The 16,258-nt window shown below is 35.7% G+C and overlaps 1 protein-coding gene across 6 annotated transcripts; it reads left to right on the forward strand.

Annotated features, from left to right (window-relative positions):
• The first annotated feature begins 8,911 nt into the window (after positions 1-8,911).
• LOC136216506 (uncharacterized) lies at positions 8,912-15,538 on the forward strand. 6 transcript variants are annotated; one of them, XM_066003035.1, is made up of 12 exons: positions 8,912-9,425; positions 9,965-10,542; positions 10,630-10,719; positions 10,814-11,053; positions 11,558-11,779; positions 11,871-12,135; positions 12,236-12,555; positions 12,641-12,750; positions 12,842-12,948; positions 13,041-13,117; positions 13,211-13,304; positions 15,282-15,538. In XM_066003035.1, the coding sequence occupies exons 1-11, from the start codon at positions 9,140-9,142 to the stop codon at positions 13,301-13,303; spliced, it is 2,388 nt and encodes a 795-aa protein (XP_065859107.1). In that variant the 5' UTR covers positions 8,912-9,139; the 3' UTR covers position 13,304; positions 15,282-15,538. The 6 variants fall into 6 exon arrangements, with proteins under 6 accessions (XP_065859107.1, XP_065859108.1, XP_065859106.1 ...); XM_066003036.1 differs by lacking the exon at positions 15,282-15,538 and adding an exon at positions 14,953-15,234; XM_066003034.1 differs by lacking the exon at positions 15,282-15,538 and adding an exon at positions 13,492-13,838.
• Positions 15,539-16,258: the final 720 nt, after the last annotated feature.

Here is a 16,258-nt window from a genome sequence, read left to right on the forward strand (position 1 = left end):
TAGAAATAGAATCTGCAGCAAGATTCTTACAATTACGGGGTAGATTAAGACAATCCGCAATGGGAGGATAAAGCCAATTATCGTACCAAAAATTAAGATGTGTATCGCCCCAATCCACCATCCAATATCATCTCGAATACGAATAAAAGAGGCACGAGTTGAGCTCCAAATTGTAGAGCTAATAGGAGAGATACGTGCATTCTTTGCGTGATTGAGGAACCTACGAGTAATAATCGTGATAGGAAAATGTGTACTGGTATAAAAATCCCAACTCAAGCGAGTCAATAAAGCCTGATTGAAAATCGATAAATTCTTTAGGCCAAGACCTCCTTCCTTCTTTGGTAAACAACAAATTTTCCATGGAACCGATATTAATTTTTTTTCATCAACAGAACCAGTCCAGAGAAAATTGCGAATAGCTTTTGAAATTTTGTTAATAAGGAGAGAAGGCCATCGATATACAGAAAATGAGTGGATCAATGAGCTTATAATCACAGAATCAACTAAAGCAAGACGTACTGCCATTGAAAGCAGTTTGCGCTTCCAATTCGAGAATTTAGCAATAATACGATCAGCTATTAGGCGAAGATATTTACTCCGAGGAGCTCCTATAAAAAGTGGCACCCCCAAATAATTAAAAGGAAGGGTCCCAATACGGATACCGACAATATCAGCAAGAGTCCTATCCCGATGTTGTCCAATCCGTGAGCTAAAGATCACCGCTGACTTGTCCCAATTAACAACTTGACCCGAGATAAGGCCATAATAATTGAATATGTGAGAAATTATAAGCATATTCTTAACCGAAGCTTTACAAAAAAGAAGAATATCATCCGCGTATAACAAATGAGAAGGAAACTGATAGTTTCGAGCATAAGAGATTTGGTCTAATCTTCCATCAGAAGCAAGTTTGGAAATCCAACGGCTAAGAAAATCCTCCGCCAGACAGAAAAGAATAGGCGAAAGAGTATCCCCTTGTCTCACCCCACATGAGCAACGGAAATAACCCTTAGCAGAGCCATTAACCATGATAGAAATCCTGGCAGAAATGAAAATATTTAGAAGCCAATCTCGAAATGGAAGAGAAACCCATAAGCATCCAAAACCTCAAGAAGGAAATTCCAATCCATACAGTCAAAAGCCTTTTTAATATCAATTTTGAGAGACATATTTCCCCCAAAGCTAGACCGATTCAACACATTGACCCCCTCTGAGGCCATGGCAATACAATGATGAATGTTACGTTGTTTAATAAAGCCAAACTGATTAGGCGTGATAATTCTGGCTGCTATGGTTGACAGACGGTCCGCTAAATTTTTTGTTATAATTTTTAAAATAAAATTACCAAGAACAATCGGGCGATATTGATTCACAGAACTGGCATCAGATGTTTTGGGAATTAACACCATAAGATTGGAATTCAAACCGGGTAGCATAAACCCAGAGGTAAAGAAGCTGAGGATAGCTGCACAAACATCTGAACCCACAACACCCCAAAAAGATTGGTAAAAACTCCCTCTAAAGCCATCAGGTCCCGGCGCACTCTGCCTATCCATGGAGAAAACTGTTTTCTTGATATCCTCATGAGACGGACAAATCAACAAACTCGTGTTTTCTTCTTGAGTAACCAGAGAATGAACAATATTTTTAATTAAAGCTGAGGCAGAGGCATCAAGTCTAATACCAGTCCCCCCGAACAATTCAGTATAAGATGCAATAATATGTTGTTGAATTTCTGAGGGATCTGTTGAGATAGAACCATTGATGTGCATAGCAGAAATTCCCATTGTGGCTTTTTTGCTGGCCGTATAATTGTGAAAAAATGCTGAATTCCTATCCCCTTCCTAAATATGTATATAACTAGGGGCAATTTTGAACTTTCATTTACAAAAACAAATGGAAGGACTAAATAATTGATTAAGATAAAACTTAAGGACCTTATAATAATATGAATGACTTATTAGTGTGTTAAGTAAAAACACAAGGACCTTATAATTATTTAGCCTAAAAACAAACCCATAGATTCTTCTATTGTGATGAATAAGCTGCTTGTTTAATGTTTAGTGTTACTAACCAAAATATTAATCATTGGAAGGTTGAAAGAACAAAAAGAGAATTGATGCAAAATGCCCCCCATAACGCTTAGACTTCTCTCTATCTCATCTTTTTCCATAGAAGAACCCTAGTCAGCCGCCCATTTTCTTTCTTATCTTTGTTTCTTCTTTTCCTTTTTTTTCTTCCTTTGGCAGGTGCATATTCGAAGTTAATTAAAGTTATTTGGAGGAGGAAGAATCCCATCTGTGTTTCTCCCCATATGTCCAGTGTTCTTCCTTTTGTCAGTGTTTTCTCTTAAGCTAAAATCTATACTTTTCATCGGCTTTTTCTCCGTCTAATTTACATTTGCCAGCTATAACTCTTTTTATGGGTTTAACAAGAGCAGAAGCGTATTATCTTGTTTAGCATGTGAAGATTTTTGTTTTACTCAATTATGCCTTAGTTGCGTTAGGAATAGATTTCCATGATTTTTGTGTATGTGCTTGAATTTAGTATGTGAAGATTTTTGTTTTAATATCTCTCTTGATCATGTTACTATCTTTTTTCTTCAAGCTGATTTTTGTTTTTGATATTTAATTGCATTTACATTGAGAATTATACCATAAAGGCTTGAATGAACAAAATCAATGCTTTGAATTTAGATAGATTAAACAGTTGAATGAATTGAAACTGAAAATACCTATTTGATTTGTAGTATTGTTATTAAAAAAATTATGCATAAATTTGTGGTTGCTCAATCTTACTCTAATATCATCTGAGTTGGCTCTGATTTGGAGGTGACCCTAGGCTTGAAAGAGGTAAATTGAACCATGCTTAGGCCTGCTGCAAAAATTCACTGTATATCTCTCCCCCCATTTATTTGAGGGGCGATCGTGACTTGGTCTCCATTGGGAAACTTATCAGTTTCCTACAAGCAAGAAAAACTCTTTGTTTTCTCGCTTTCATACAAGATGGGGTAAGCTAGTAAAGAGATTAGAATTGATGTAGTGAGCAACATAAACAAGCTGATGTGAAGCTCTGCGATTCCTAGGTCAGATTTCCAAAGTTGGACTTCTATATTTTTCTTGAATGTTTGATTCAGTAATACTTTATATATATATATATATATTCATAAGAGCTTTGTTTGAACTCATAGATTTTATTCTTTTATTCTCATATTTGTTGATTGAATGACTAGGAATTAAATAGGAATTGCAAGGTATGCTAACCTATTAAATATGCATGAATTTGAACAAAAAATACCAAAATAATTATGTGGAATGAAGAGGATTATGACATGCTTATTCACTTATGTTGGAGTTTAGTGTCCGAAAGACAATTGTTTTAGGATATGAATATTTATGAATAAATTGTTTATTTAATCATTTGTTTAATCAGATATATAGCATAACTGAAACTATATATAAAAGGCATTAATCTTTCATAAAGAAAGTAATCCAAAGTTTATTTAAGTAGTTATAAAGTGTTCATACAAGCATGAAGTGAGACTATACTCTATAATAGACCAATAGACTTAAAATCAACCCAAGTCAAGTAATATGTTATATGGGTTGGCATATTACTGTTGATACTTGCATGTAATAGTGTTTTCTGTCGAGACAGAGAACTGATATCACAAGCTTTAAATATATAGATATCTAGACAGTTATATGGATCCGGTGAAGGAGTTCATTAGGATTGGGACCCGACTTGAGATAAAAGCATGAATTGATTTATCTGAGTGTCAACTGTTCATCTCATTGGTATTAGTAGGTATAACTAATCCTCGGACTCAAACATTCATTAATTAGTGATTCTAGATTATGGAGTGTGATGCTTTGATTCTGTGCGAGCACGATCCACTATAGGGGAGATGTTGAGGTGTGTGAGAGCAGGGTTGGGTATCACATAAAGTAATTGCAGAATAGTTAATATTAGATTGAGCATTTGTCACTCTTGATAAATGGGAGATATATCCAAATGGCCGATTGTGGTGAATTGACTGAAATCCTTGCAAGGTGATACAGTTAAGAGTAGAAATAGAAATTTCACTTAACTTATCTTTCAGAGTAAATTCAACATGTAGAAGTAAAAACAGACTCTTCGTTATATGTAACCTTGACACGTTCCATGGTTATAAGGAATTGACCACGTGATATAACTGATGAAGGATCATATTATACTGCACCTAATGCGAAAAGGTTAACGTCAGTATTCAACCTGACTTCTTATTTGTACTGGGGGAATGTCTTAGGTTCTGCCAGTAACAGCTCGCGAAGATATTCCGTTATATACATGTTAGAATTAATCAGGATGAATCAATTTCAAAGGCTATATACGACTAGTAGCAATAAGGACCTAATGGGTCACACATGGGACTTGGAACTAGAGGACGAAACTGTAATTAGTGGGACAATACTATATGGGCCGAAATTTGTAATTAATTAGGGATAAATTAATTTGATTAATAATTATAATTAGATTATAATTGTGAATTAAATTAAAGGATTATCTGATAATATTAATTAGAGTTTTTAATGTCATTATAACTTTAATTAATTATCCCTAACATAAATTAAATAACTAATTAGATTAGTATTAATGTCTAAATATAATTAGTTATTATTTAGATAATAAGAAGTATTTATTTAATTATCTAATTAGTAATTCTGTTCTGAATAGGATTCTAATTAATTAATTAACTAATGCAACTAGGGTTAGAGATTGAGAAGTCTATAAATAGACCTCTCTCCCTGTAAATTTCGGCCAACACAAAGTAAGAGGCTAAGGAACTGTTCCGAAATCATCCCAACTAAACTACTATCTTTCTTACTCTCTATTTGATCTCGTGTCGATTCCTTTAGAGGCAATCATCGCGATTGCTATTAATTAAGGTTGATTACTAACATTTCTTCTTTTATGTGTTAATCATTGTTCGTGGCTCACGGATTAAGAGTTGTGGGCACTTCGTTTGTAACTGTAGAGAGTTCGTCAGATAAGGTATTTCATTTTATCCTTCCTTATATGAAATAACAATTAACAGATCTTGGAAAAATAAAATAGATAAAATAGATAAAATTTTATTATTCCGCTATGCCTAGACTTATCTATTTTCCTTCAATTTTCATACGCTAAGAGATAAATCAAAGACAAGGAACTAGAATATGATGTTAATTTATTTATTTACCAATGCTAAAACGAGATGAAAGTAGAAAAAACCATGTTAGGGACTTACTAATACTTGTTAAGGAATAACAAAAACAATCAGCCCTGCCTTCAAACTGGTCCTACTTTATGATTTTTTTTAATTTTCTTCTCACCCGGTGTGTGGGGTTAGAAGAACATTGTTTCGGTGAAGGACATTGTTTAACAATATGTCCAGTGCCTTTGCAATTGTGACAAGTCAGTGTACTGACATAAAGTGAAGTAGAAACAGTATAATTTGGACGAGGAGAATAAGAACCAAAAAAATTACCACGACTGCGGCCTCTGCCTCGTCCAGAATTGCGGCTAGCATGGTTAACTAATGGTGTAAAAGTTGGCATTGGAGTCTCTCTGGCCAACTATCTTTCTTCATTCAGCAGTAATCCAGTAAGATTGTCAAAAGAAATCGGTTCCAATCGGGCCTCAAGTGCTCGGACGAATGGTCTGAAGGCTGGACCGGGTCCATCAAGAGTAGCCTCTACGAGGCCACCTTCAGAAATGGGACTTTGAAGAGCAATCAATTGATCGCTTAGATGCTTTGCAGTGCTCAAATAATTGGTAATTGAGTCATTTTGTCATTGCAGGTTGTGCAATCGATGTTTAAGATCTCTAACCTGAGACCTGGACCCCGTAGAATAAGCATTGACCAGCTTTGTGTATGCAGCAAGAGCATTTTTTGCGCCAACCACTTGTGGCAAAATGCTCGTAGACAAAGATAAAATCATCAAGCTGAGTACTTGTTGATTAAGTTGTTGCCACTGTTTGTACGCCGGATTAACAGCTCCGGTAGGCAAATCCTTGGGTGGGGGATATTCGGTTGCATCAACATGATGTGCCAACCCATGATCTCGCAATAACGACATAAGCTGTGTTTCCCATAACAAGAAATTAGTCGAAGTTATTTTCTGTGTTATTTGAGATGACAGGTTTGTGGGAGTGATTTGTATGGAGGTTGCGGCAGGTGATGTAGTTTCGGAGGTGGAGGAGGCGGTGCCATTAACATTTGTCATTGTGATGGGAAGAGAGTGGAAGCAAGAAAAATTAGGGTTTTGGGATGTTAATCCTCTTGTAGCTCTGATACCATGAAAGTGATATGGCTTCAACTATTTCCATTTGAGAGATTACAACAGAACAATCTCTAATGTCTATGAGTTTCGCAACCGTAATAGTTCCAGGCTAAAAAGACTGTGATGGGCGGGGCTGACCAGCAAAACCCTAATAAATCCCATTTTATAGCCCAATTGAATTAGATTCCAAAACCAATCTTGTTAGAGGATAAGATTTTATGAGTGATTAATCAAATTATATCGTTCCAATTCATAGTTCAGTTTGGTTTATAATTTATCAGAGATTCGATTTTCAATTCGATTAGGTTTTAATTTCAGTTACCCAATTATCAAAATATTTTCTATAATTTATCCAAAGAGGTAAGGTTTTGATTTAATTGATTCAATTTGTATTTCCAATGTAAAATGATGTTTTTAATATTTACACAAAATGTCTAAAAATATATTTTAGGTCCAATTTCATAACAAGACACATTAGTGGATAAGAGCTCAAAGATCCTAACATTGTGGAAATAATAAGCAACCAAAAACATCATTTGTGCATCTCTAATCCGGATGTATAGATAAAATCCCCTGCTTTCAGCTACACCGTTGTGACCAAACACCAATTAGTTCAGCCAATAATATACATACACGTGTATTGTTGGACAACCTTTAAGATTTCCTACCTTAACAAATAAAATACGCAGACATTATTATATTACTCCTATGTAGGCGAAAAGCAAAAAGCATATTGAGTCCTAAATCTTTCATTTTTGTATATTATGCCCCTTATCTTTTATTTCTACATAAATTTCTAATCATTTACTTTTTATTATATTAATTTTTAAATTAAAGAACGTTATTCATTTAAAATTATATTCTTTCCATTAGAAATAATTTTTTTTATAGTTTTTTATAATCACATTACACACTATAAAAACACATATAAAAATCTAAAATTTAAATACTGATATTATGCAGATTTCTTAACACCGTATAGTATCACTGTAAGGCACCGTTGTATTCAGCCGAGGGCACTCCGATGCCAAAATCAGTAATGTACTTGAGAATAAACTGTAATCACAAGTAGGGTTTTGATAGTGTGTACTTTTTGACACCTTATTACAGGGGTATTTATATAAATCTGAGTGAGAACCGTAATAACTCCATTTAATGCATTTTTAATGAAATATAATGCTATTTTAATGCAACTTAACTCTGATCTTAACCTCTGAGCTATTATTGCTTTTAAGGTATGATTAATGTTTATTAATGATGGTGATCCCGCTGTGTAACAACTTATTGTCTTGCCTTGACGAATCGCCTTACGTAACGGACCTCGTGTCCTTCTATGTGGCGGATCTCAGGATGGTCAAAGGCGTGTCACCATATGCGTATCCCGCCTTTAGCTGTACGCCGTATATACTAAGCTGGCGGATCTTCTTATATCATTTTTCCCTTTTGATCATCCTTTTAGAGAATATTTCCAGTTTGGTCCTTCTGATAACATTACGAGTGTTATCAAATATGTAAAAGGAATAACATTCTACTAATTTGATTTTTATGTTTAAAACAAATATTTTTTAGTTATCGATAGGGCTGTAATCGAACCAAACCGAACCGAGCTTTGACATGCTTTGACTCCTTTCATTAGAAAATTGATGAATCCGAATTCGAGCTTAATATTCTGTTCGTAAGCTGCTCACGAGCTGTTCGTAAGCTTATTAACGAGCTTTGTTCATTAATTCAATTCACAAACTTCGATCGCGAACAATTCATTAATTATGTTGATTTAATTTTTTAATACAAAACTATATAGTTTTGAAGCCTATAAAACTAAATATTTTACACAAAATTACGATTGTTTTACATTTCCCCTTTATAGAAATATTATTATTAAAAAAATAATTGAACTAAACGTGTTCATGAACAATATAATTGAGTTTGATCATAAGCTTGTTTTGTAATTGAGTATGCTCGCGAGCTTTCGAACCGAGTTTTGACATACTCAAACTCGACTCGTTTATAAATCGAGTCAAACGTAATTGGGCTTTTATCGAGTTGAACACGAGCTATTCATAGCGGCTTAGCTCATTTATAGCTTTAGTCTTAATGTGACTAACAATGAAATTTTAAGTACTTGATGTGATAAAATAAAGGGATAAGTTACCAAAATAGACCTGAAGTTTTTGGGAATGTATCAATTTGGTTCTACGTATAAAATAGCACCAATATAGGTTTGATGTTTATAAAAGAGTACCAATTTAGGTCTCGATAACGGAACGTGACACCTATTCATATTATTCCATTAAGTTCTGCCAATTGTACATGGAGAGAAAAATCAAAACTTAAGGGAGGAATATGAATGACGTGTCATGTTTCGTTATTGAGGCCTAAATTGGTACCATTTTGTAACGTTATGCCTATATTAGTGCTATTTTATACGTGGATCATAAATTGATACTTTTCCAAAAAGCTTAGGCCAATTTTGATACTTTATCCTAAAATAAATAATCGAAGGCTTATTACATTAGAAAATAAAAGATGAGGGACCTCGAGATATTTTTACCTTATATTATATTATATATATGCCATAAGCCGTCCTTCACAGTTTGTTAGGGTTTTCTAATTTTTCATTTCAGCTCATCAATTTTATTTAGGGTTTCTGCTACGAGGTCAATTTTAGGGTTTTTCTTTGTGCCTTAGCGCTTTGTTCCTGAAGCAGATTCGTGAAATTTGATTTTACGATCAATTAGGGTTTTCGAAAACCAGCTCGTCTGAGATATAGATATATATTTCTATATATATATATATATACTTTAGGTAATTTGTCTGCCTATTTTTGCTGAACGATGCCTCCGAGGACTGTAAAGAGGGGTGGCGGAGCAGCGGGTGCGAAGAGGACGGCGAGAGCCTCGAGAGCCGCGGCCAAAGGACAGAATCAGCAATCGGAAGCGGCAGAAGAAATGCCAAAGACGGAACAAGGTACGGTCGTTGATGAGAAGCCTGTTGTGGAGGAGAAGCCTGTTGGGGAGGAGAAGCCGCTTCCTGATAACAAGATAATTACTGAAGAAAGACAAGGTGTTGAAGATGAAATCAGAGAGAAATCTGATGCCAATGGTTCGGCTTCTGTGAAAAGTAAGTCTTCCTATGTTTTAATCATCGAATTCGATTTAGATTGGATGGGATTGATTTCTCTTATTTGTTTTCAAATTTGTGACAGACTGCTTTTGTTTAACGAAATTAATTATATTATTGGTACGCTATTGGTATGATACGATGTATTCGTTGAAGATTTGTTTTTTTCAATTTTTTTTTATTATGAACTCTGAACTCTCAAGTTATATGTGGTGGCGAAATGGCGTGGTTTAAATCTAGCAAATTTGGGCATATTAGGAAGGAGCTAAAACCGGGAGGGATATTAGTTCTAATAGGATTAGGATTCGTAGTGATGTATTTGATTATTCACTTCAGCAATCTGAATATTTAACTTTCTTTTATAAACCTTAAAAACAAACAACACCTCACCTTCATCCAAGCAAGGTTAATTAATAACCTTCAATTCACTACACCTCACCTTCCTCCCCTTACCTCCCCTTCCATTGTTTAATTTTTCCTCACCTCCATCCAAGCAGACCCTAATTGGGAATTTGTGTCAACCACCTTTTTCATGGCAGAAGGGGAAGAGATCAAGGAATCTGTAGATGACTATGAAAAAGATGAGCGGTTGGAGCTTGATGATAATGAACCTGAATATGAACCTGAAGAAGATGCTGGGGTTGACTATGATGATAAAGAAATTGAACAAGAGGATGATCAGGAGGTTGAGGGAGATGAAGTGGAGGAAGAACCTGAGGAGCATGTAGTCGAAGAGGAGGAAGAGGGTGATCTGGTAGAAGAGGAATTGGAAGATGTTGTTGAAGAACTTGAGGGTGAGGGTGACGATGATGGGGAGCATACTGGTGAGGAGGCAGATCATGCTGATCATGCTGAGATGGTTTATGGAGATGAAGATGAGCATCATGAACTTTTCAAGGAGAGACGAAAGCGCAAGGAGTTTGAAGTATTTGTTGGAGGCTTAGACAAGGATGCCACAGAGGATGATCTTAGGAAAGTTTTTAGTCGAGTTGGCGAAGTTACTGAAGTCAGGTTGATGATGAATCCCCAGACCAAGAAAAACAAAGGATTTGCTTTCATGCGCTTTGCAACTATTGAACAAGCAAAAAAAGCTGTGGCGGAGCTAAAAAATCCAGTGGTAATCTTTGTTCATGTCATTTTTGGAATATAGAGTCTACATATGTCACTATCTTATATACATATTCTTTTCATGATACAATTCCAGATTAATGGGAAACAATGTGGTGTTACTCCAAGTCAAGACAGTGACACTCTTTTCTTGGGTAACATTTGCAAGACATGGACCAAAGAAGCTGTAAGTACATTGGATTATATACTGAAATGTAAAGACCTGCTTACAATTGGAGCTGATGAATTCCTCACTGTTTGGTCATTTTTTGTGGTTCCAGTTGAAAGAGAAGTTAAAACATTATGGAGTCAATAATGTTGAAGACCTGACACTGGTTGAGGATAGTAACAATGAGGGAATGAATCGGGGTTTCGCCTTTCTGGAATTTTCATCTCGTTCAGATGCTATGGATGCTTTTAAGCGTCTTCAGAAGAGAGATGTTTTATTTGGAGTTGATAGGCCTGCAAAGGTTTCATTTGCTGATTCATTCATTGACCCTGGTGATGAAATCATGGCACAGGTAATTTTTGCTTGAGCATGCATAAACTTCGGATAGGAGTTCTCAATGGAATAGGTGTATTCACCTATATGTTTCACTTCACATGGTGATGGTGCTGAGAATCTTGATCCTAGTAGCATGACTGTTATGAAGAATGAATGCTATTATTCTAATTCTAGTAAGCTGTCATTAATAAATGTGGATTAGGTTTACATGCAACGCTTCACAGGCTTTTCCGCAAAGATGAGCTGGATTTCTTTTGATATGGTTTTTGGATTTAGGTTGTATCTATTTAGTCGTGTTGTGTTAGTTAGGTCTCAGTGTTGTTTCATTTTGTATAAATTCTATGAACTTTATTTCGTTGACAATTATTTTCAGGCTCTGAGAGTGTTTTATGTCAGCTCTTTTGCTTTTTTTTTTTTTTTTTTTTTTTCATGGTCTTGAATCTGAGTCTGCCTGGTTATATATACCCTCACATATTTGTTTACTTTTATCAATTCCTCTCACTTTATTCCATAAATTCAGGTAAAAACTGTATTCATTGATGGGTTACCTGCCTCATGGGATGAGGATCATGTTAGGGGGCTTCTAAAGAAATATGGGGAGATTGAAAAGATTGAACTTGCACGGAACATGCCTTCTGCCAAGAGAAAAGACTTTGGCTTTGTTACATTTGATTCTCATGATGCTGCAGTGACTTGTGCCAAAAGCATTAATAACGCAGAGCTGGGTGATGGAGACTATAAGGTTTGTCAGTGATTTAGAGATTATGATTTTTTTTCTGTTCAGCATGTTAGCACATATACAGTTACATTCAAAAGAAGTTTTTACCCTGCAGGCTAAAGTTAGGGCCCGATTATCCAGGCCACTTCAGAGAGGAAAAGGAAAATATTCAAGTCGTACAGATAACCGGTCTTGGTATGGGAGTAGAGTTAGTCGAGGTCCATGGGTTCGTCCAACACGAGGAATGGGAAGTCGTGCTGCCCCTCCCAGTGTAAAGAGGCCTACAGGATTGAGGGAGAGACGTCCACCTGCAATGTCAGTGCCAACAAGAGGCAGGCCATTGCCACCTCCTCCAAGATCCTATGATAGAAGAGCACCTGGTATGCATCTATCCATGTTCTTTCCGATTCGATATTTTTATTGTTTATGTATGCATATGATTAATCATGTGTTATAATCCAATGCCTTCTTTTCTGACAGCTCCATCTTACTCGAAGAGTAGCCTAAAGAGAGAATATGGTCGCCGTGATGAGCTTCCTCCTCCAAGGAGCAGAGCTCCTGTAGATTATGGCTCGAGGGCAGTCCTAGAGAGAAGGCCATCTTCCTATAGGGATGATTATTCTTCTCGTGGGTCTGGGTATTCAGATATTCCTAGAGGCCCATCTCGTACATCAGGAAGGAGAGCATATGTAGATGATGGCTATGGTCAAAGATTGGAGAGGCATCCTCCAAGTTACCGTGAAGAGCGTGTTCGTGATTATGACTCTTTGTCTGGTTCAAAACGCCCATATTCTACTATGGTCAGTTTAGCTTTTAATGTTAAAGTATCCCTTATCAACTGCAGAAAAGCTAAACAGTTTTTGATTTATTTTCTCACAATTCAAGGATGATGCTCCTCAACGCTATGCTGATGCTAGTGCTCGCCACTCAAGGGCTCGGTTGGACTATGAACTTGGCCCTAGTTCTTCCCAATACGGGGATGCATATGCGGACAGGTTTGATGTTTTGACCTTTCTGAATTCAGTTTATAGTTTTGAACTTGGACGGTGCAGTAACTTCTGCTTTTTGTTTCTCAATCATGTTTAGTAGAATTGGGAGATCCAGTGTAGGATATGGGAGCAGCAGCAGAAGTTCTATCTCAACTCAAGATTCACATGGGCTGTATAGCAGTCGCCAGAGTATGGGTTATGGAGGTATGTCTTGAGTTACTGATAAATTGATGTCAATGATTTTCCCTTTCAATTTGTGAACTTGAGCCATCATAATCCAAATTTACTGTTTTCAGGATCATACAGCAGCAGTGATGCTGGTGGAATGTACCCATCAAACTATGGCAGTGAATACATGTCTCGTGGTGGTGATGTATGGTCTTTTGCTACTTCTTGACATTGATTCTTCCATTTTTTTTTTCTTTTTTTGTTGTCTTACTCATTGAACTACACACTTCAATGGCAGGTTGGTAGTAGGTCTTATTCGTCAATGTACCCTAGTCGTGGAATGGGTGGAAGCAGTTACATGGGTTCTAGTGGTTCAGGATCATACTACTGAAGTAAGTAGACTGCTCATTTACTGTCATTTCCTTTTATGAAGTGCTGGAGGAAATGTATGACCTCTGTGCCCGGTCTATTTTGTTGGTGATCATGGTTAATTGAAGATACTGGCATCTCTTTGATTCCTAAGTGGTGTTTTCGGACAGAAGGAACCTGTTGTCATTAGTTTATTTGTATATGGAACAGATTTGAAATGAATGATGAAAGAGGCGTTGTAGGACGTTGGCTATGTCAAGCTTATATTTATTAGAGAGCATATTTTCAAGCATAAGAGCCTCTTTATGTACTGTGAAAAACATCAAGCTTAAAAGTTCTGTAGCAAAGAAAGGATGCTGCTTTGGTTCAAATCTTTTTTTAGATAAGCAGATTGGACATTACCAAGTTTTACACTCATGATGTAAGGAAAGACAAAAACAAGTATATGTATGAATTTGATGTTTTGTTATCTATCTTTAAGTCTCAACAGACTTTGGAAAAGTCACGCTGTCTCGTCTCTTTTGATATGTTAAGGAATTGCTAAATTCAAAGGGTAAGCATAAGATCTGGAAAGATAATTTTATTGTGATTGCAGCATGAACTCTTTGTAGTCCTACAACGCCTATGAATGTGAGGGAGTTAACTGGTAAGCTGTCGAAATTCATGGGAAATTTATGCCCACATTTTGTCTCGATTATGTTTTCGTTAACTGTAGTTGTTGCGGCCATATATTGGTAAAAGAGCATACCGAAACTAGTGGGCATATGCTCATATTGGAAGTTAAGAGTCGATGGCCATGGCTTGTGATTGTGAAGCTAGCAGTCATTTAAATGCGAGGATGGTACATTTCTGGTGATCGAAACATTGCTTTTTCTCGTTGATGGGTTAGTATTGCATCGAAGTGCAATGTGCTTGTAAGAAAAAAGTTGAGCTTTAAGTGTTAAGTGATTGAAATAGCAGTCTATAATGGAGTGCTGAATCCTTTAAGGTGATTGAGTTGCATTAAGACTTTGGAGCTTTTGAACCAGCTTGACTGCATACTTTTTTCAGATTGCACCGCATTATCGATTAACTGAATTTTACGAGTCAATTCATGATTGTAGAGTAGGTAAGAGCCGTTTTGATTGTTGAGCTTCAAGTGTTGAGTGATCATAATGTTTTGACTGGAAAACACTGATTGTTGTGGTTACATTATTAGGATACGGATGGTTTAACACCGAGTAGAAGGAATTTTTCTCAATGCCTAGAAGGAACTGATTTATCAGTTGGACAAAATGAATCCCTAAGGACCCTTTCGCCTGTTTAAGATACGTAAATCGAGTATTTGCCATTACATCTGTTGCATGCATTTCTGTGGTTCATTACTCATTTTCTTGCGTTGGAGGATGTAGGGTTTTTCTATTAGTTGGAACAGTGTATGAATCGTGTAAGTGTCAGCCCCGTAGCTGTTCTTATATTTGCTATTCTTAAAGTCATTGATTGTGCACCCATTTGAAGACCCCAATTTTGTGATTATGGGGTGATTTTTCGTTGTGCGTGCAATAATATACCTTCTAGCTCCGATGAGTGTCGTTTGACTAGATTTTCAAGTAGATCTGTTCCTGAATTTTCAAGTTTGGTGTAATGTTTTCTGGAAATTTTGAAGTTTGTCTCAGGTTTTTGCTTGTGTAGTTATGCAGGTGAAGATAAGACTCTGCTTTTGATTCGTGTATTGTTTGGTAGAGTATTTGGGGGTTGTTGATGTGTGAAAGTTAAGAAATTTCAGAGAAATAAGGATTATTTGAAGAAGGTTATAATTTTTTGAAAATGTAATTTGATGGAAGAAAGCTAGGAATTAGTTTTCTTGTCTAAATAACACCGTTTTGAACAACTTATTAAATATGTGAAAATTGTTACTTTTGATGAATATAATTTGCTTGTTTATGTATGAGAAATGCTAAAGTAGCCTATAATTTGAAGCCACTTAATGAGGTTATGTATAATGATTATTTGTTTTGCAGGCTTAATACCTCTGCCATCCGCTTAACTTGTCTTATTTTGTCACTTAGCATGATCTGTTTAGCGGCCTGACTTAAAATTGTCATACATTCGGCTTACTTTGTGCTTACATGGCATTTTATGATGTAAATTCTTTCTTCATTGTTTTGAAACAAACATAAAAATCTAAAGGATATAAAGTGTAATATTTGGTGAGTTTAGAAGGTCACAAGATGAGTTGAGTTGGTTAATCAATGTTATGAAGGAGTTCGAAGTATTATATTTGTTGAGTTGATGGGATGATAGGTTGATAGAGGGGATAAAGACACGGGATGGGGATAAAAAACTGAGATGAGTTATGTTTGTTTTAGAGATAAGTTAGGGAGATAAGAGAGAGATATGAGTTTTATCCCTCCAATTCTATACCCAATAGGGAATGGTATAAGGAGGCGGGATAAGCTGAAAAGTTCATTTTATTCTTCAAATTAACCTTATAGATAGGAATAAAATAATACATTGAATGATAATTCTCGATTATCATATTTTTTTATCTTTATCCTAACCATTTATTCTTATTTCTATTTCAACTTTTATTCTTATCCTTATCTCAATAGAATATCAAACGGTCTGGAAGTACACTATTTGGATGTAAAATATCGTTTTAGACTCAATAAGGTTTTAGAATTTTTACTAATACCATATGTGTAACGGAATCAATCTCAGTTAATTTTCCATCTATTTTGTGTTTTATTTTACTAATTTGGATAGGTAAGGGACCAAATAATAGGTTAAGGTTAAACACACAAATTTTGGATAGGTCAAGAGCCAAATAGTGTGTTTTGCCTATTTTAAAATGTTATAACAGTTAAATTTATTTCAATAAAATTGTTTAAATTTGGATATCCCAATAAAGTCATTTTGAACGTTTTCACTTATTTTCTCGTTGAAATTGTTGATATGACGTTTCAATGTCATGCCAGCGCCACATGACATAAAGAGG

This window comes from Euphorbia lathyris, chromosome 2 (assembly GCF_963576675.1).
Source record: "Euphorbia lathyris chromosome 2, ddEupLath1.1, whole genome shotgun sequence".
NCBI lineage: Eukaryota > Viridiplantae > Streptophyta > Magnoliopsida > Malpighiales > Euphorbiaceae > Euphorbia > Euphorbia lathyris.

Bases quoted from the DNA above. Each gene is read 5' to 3' on its own strand.
- LOC136216506 (XM_066003035.1), top strand. From the start codon at position 9,140: ATGCCTCCGAGGACTGTAAAGAGGGGTGGCGGAGCAGCGGGTGCGAAG. The intron at 10,720-10,813 runs GTAAGTACATTG...TTGTGGTTCCAG, and splicing joins AGACATGGACCAAAGAAGCT to TTGAAAGAGAAGTTAAAACA. The intron at 12,556-12,640 runs GTCAGTTTAGCT...TCACAATTCAAG, and splicing joins AACGCCCATATTCTACTATG to GATGATGCTCCTCAACGCTA.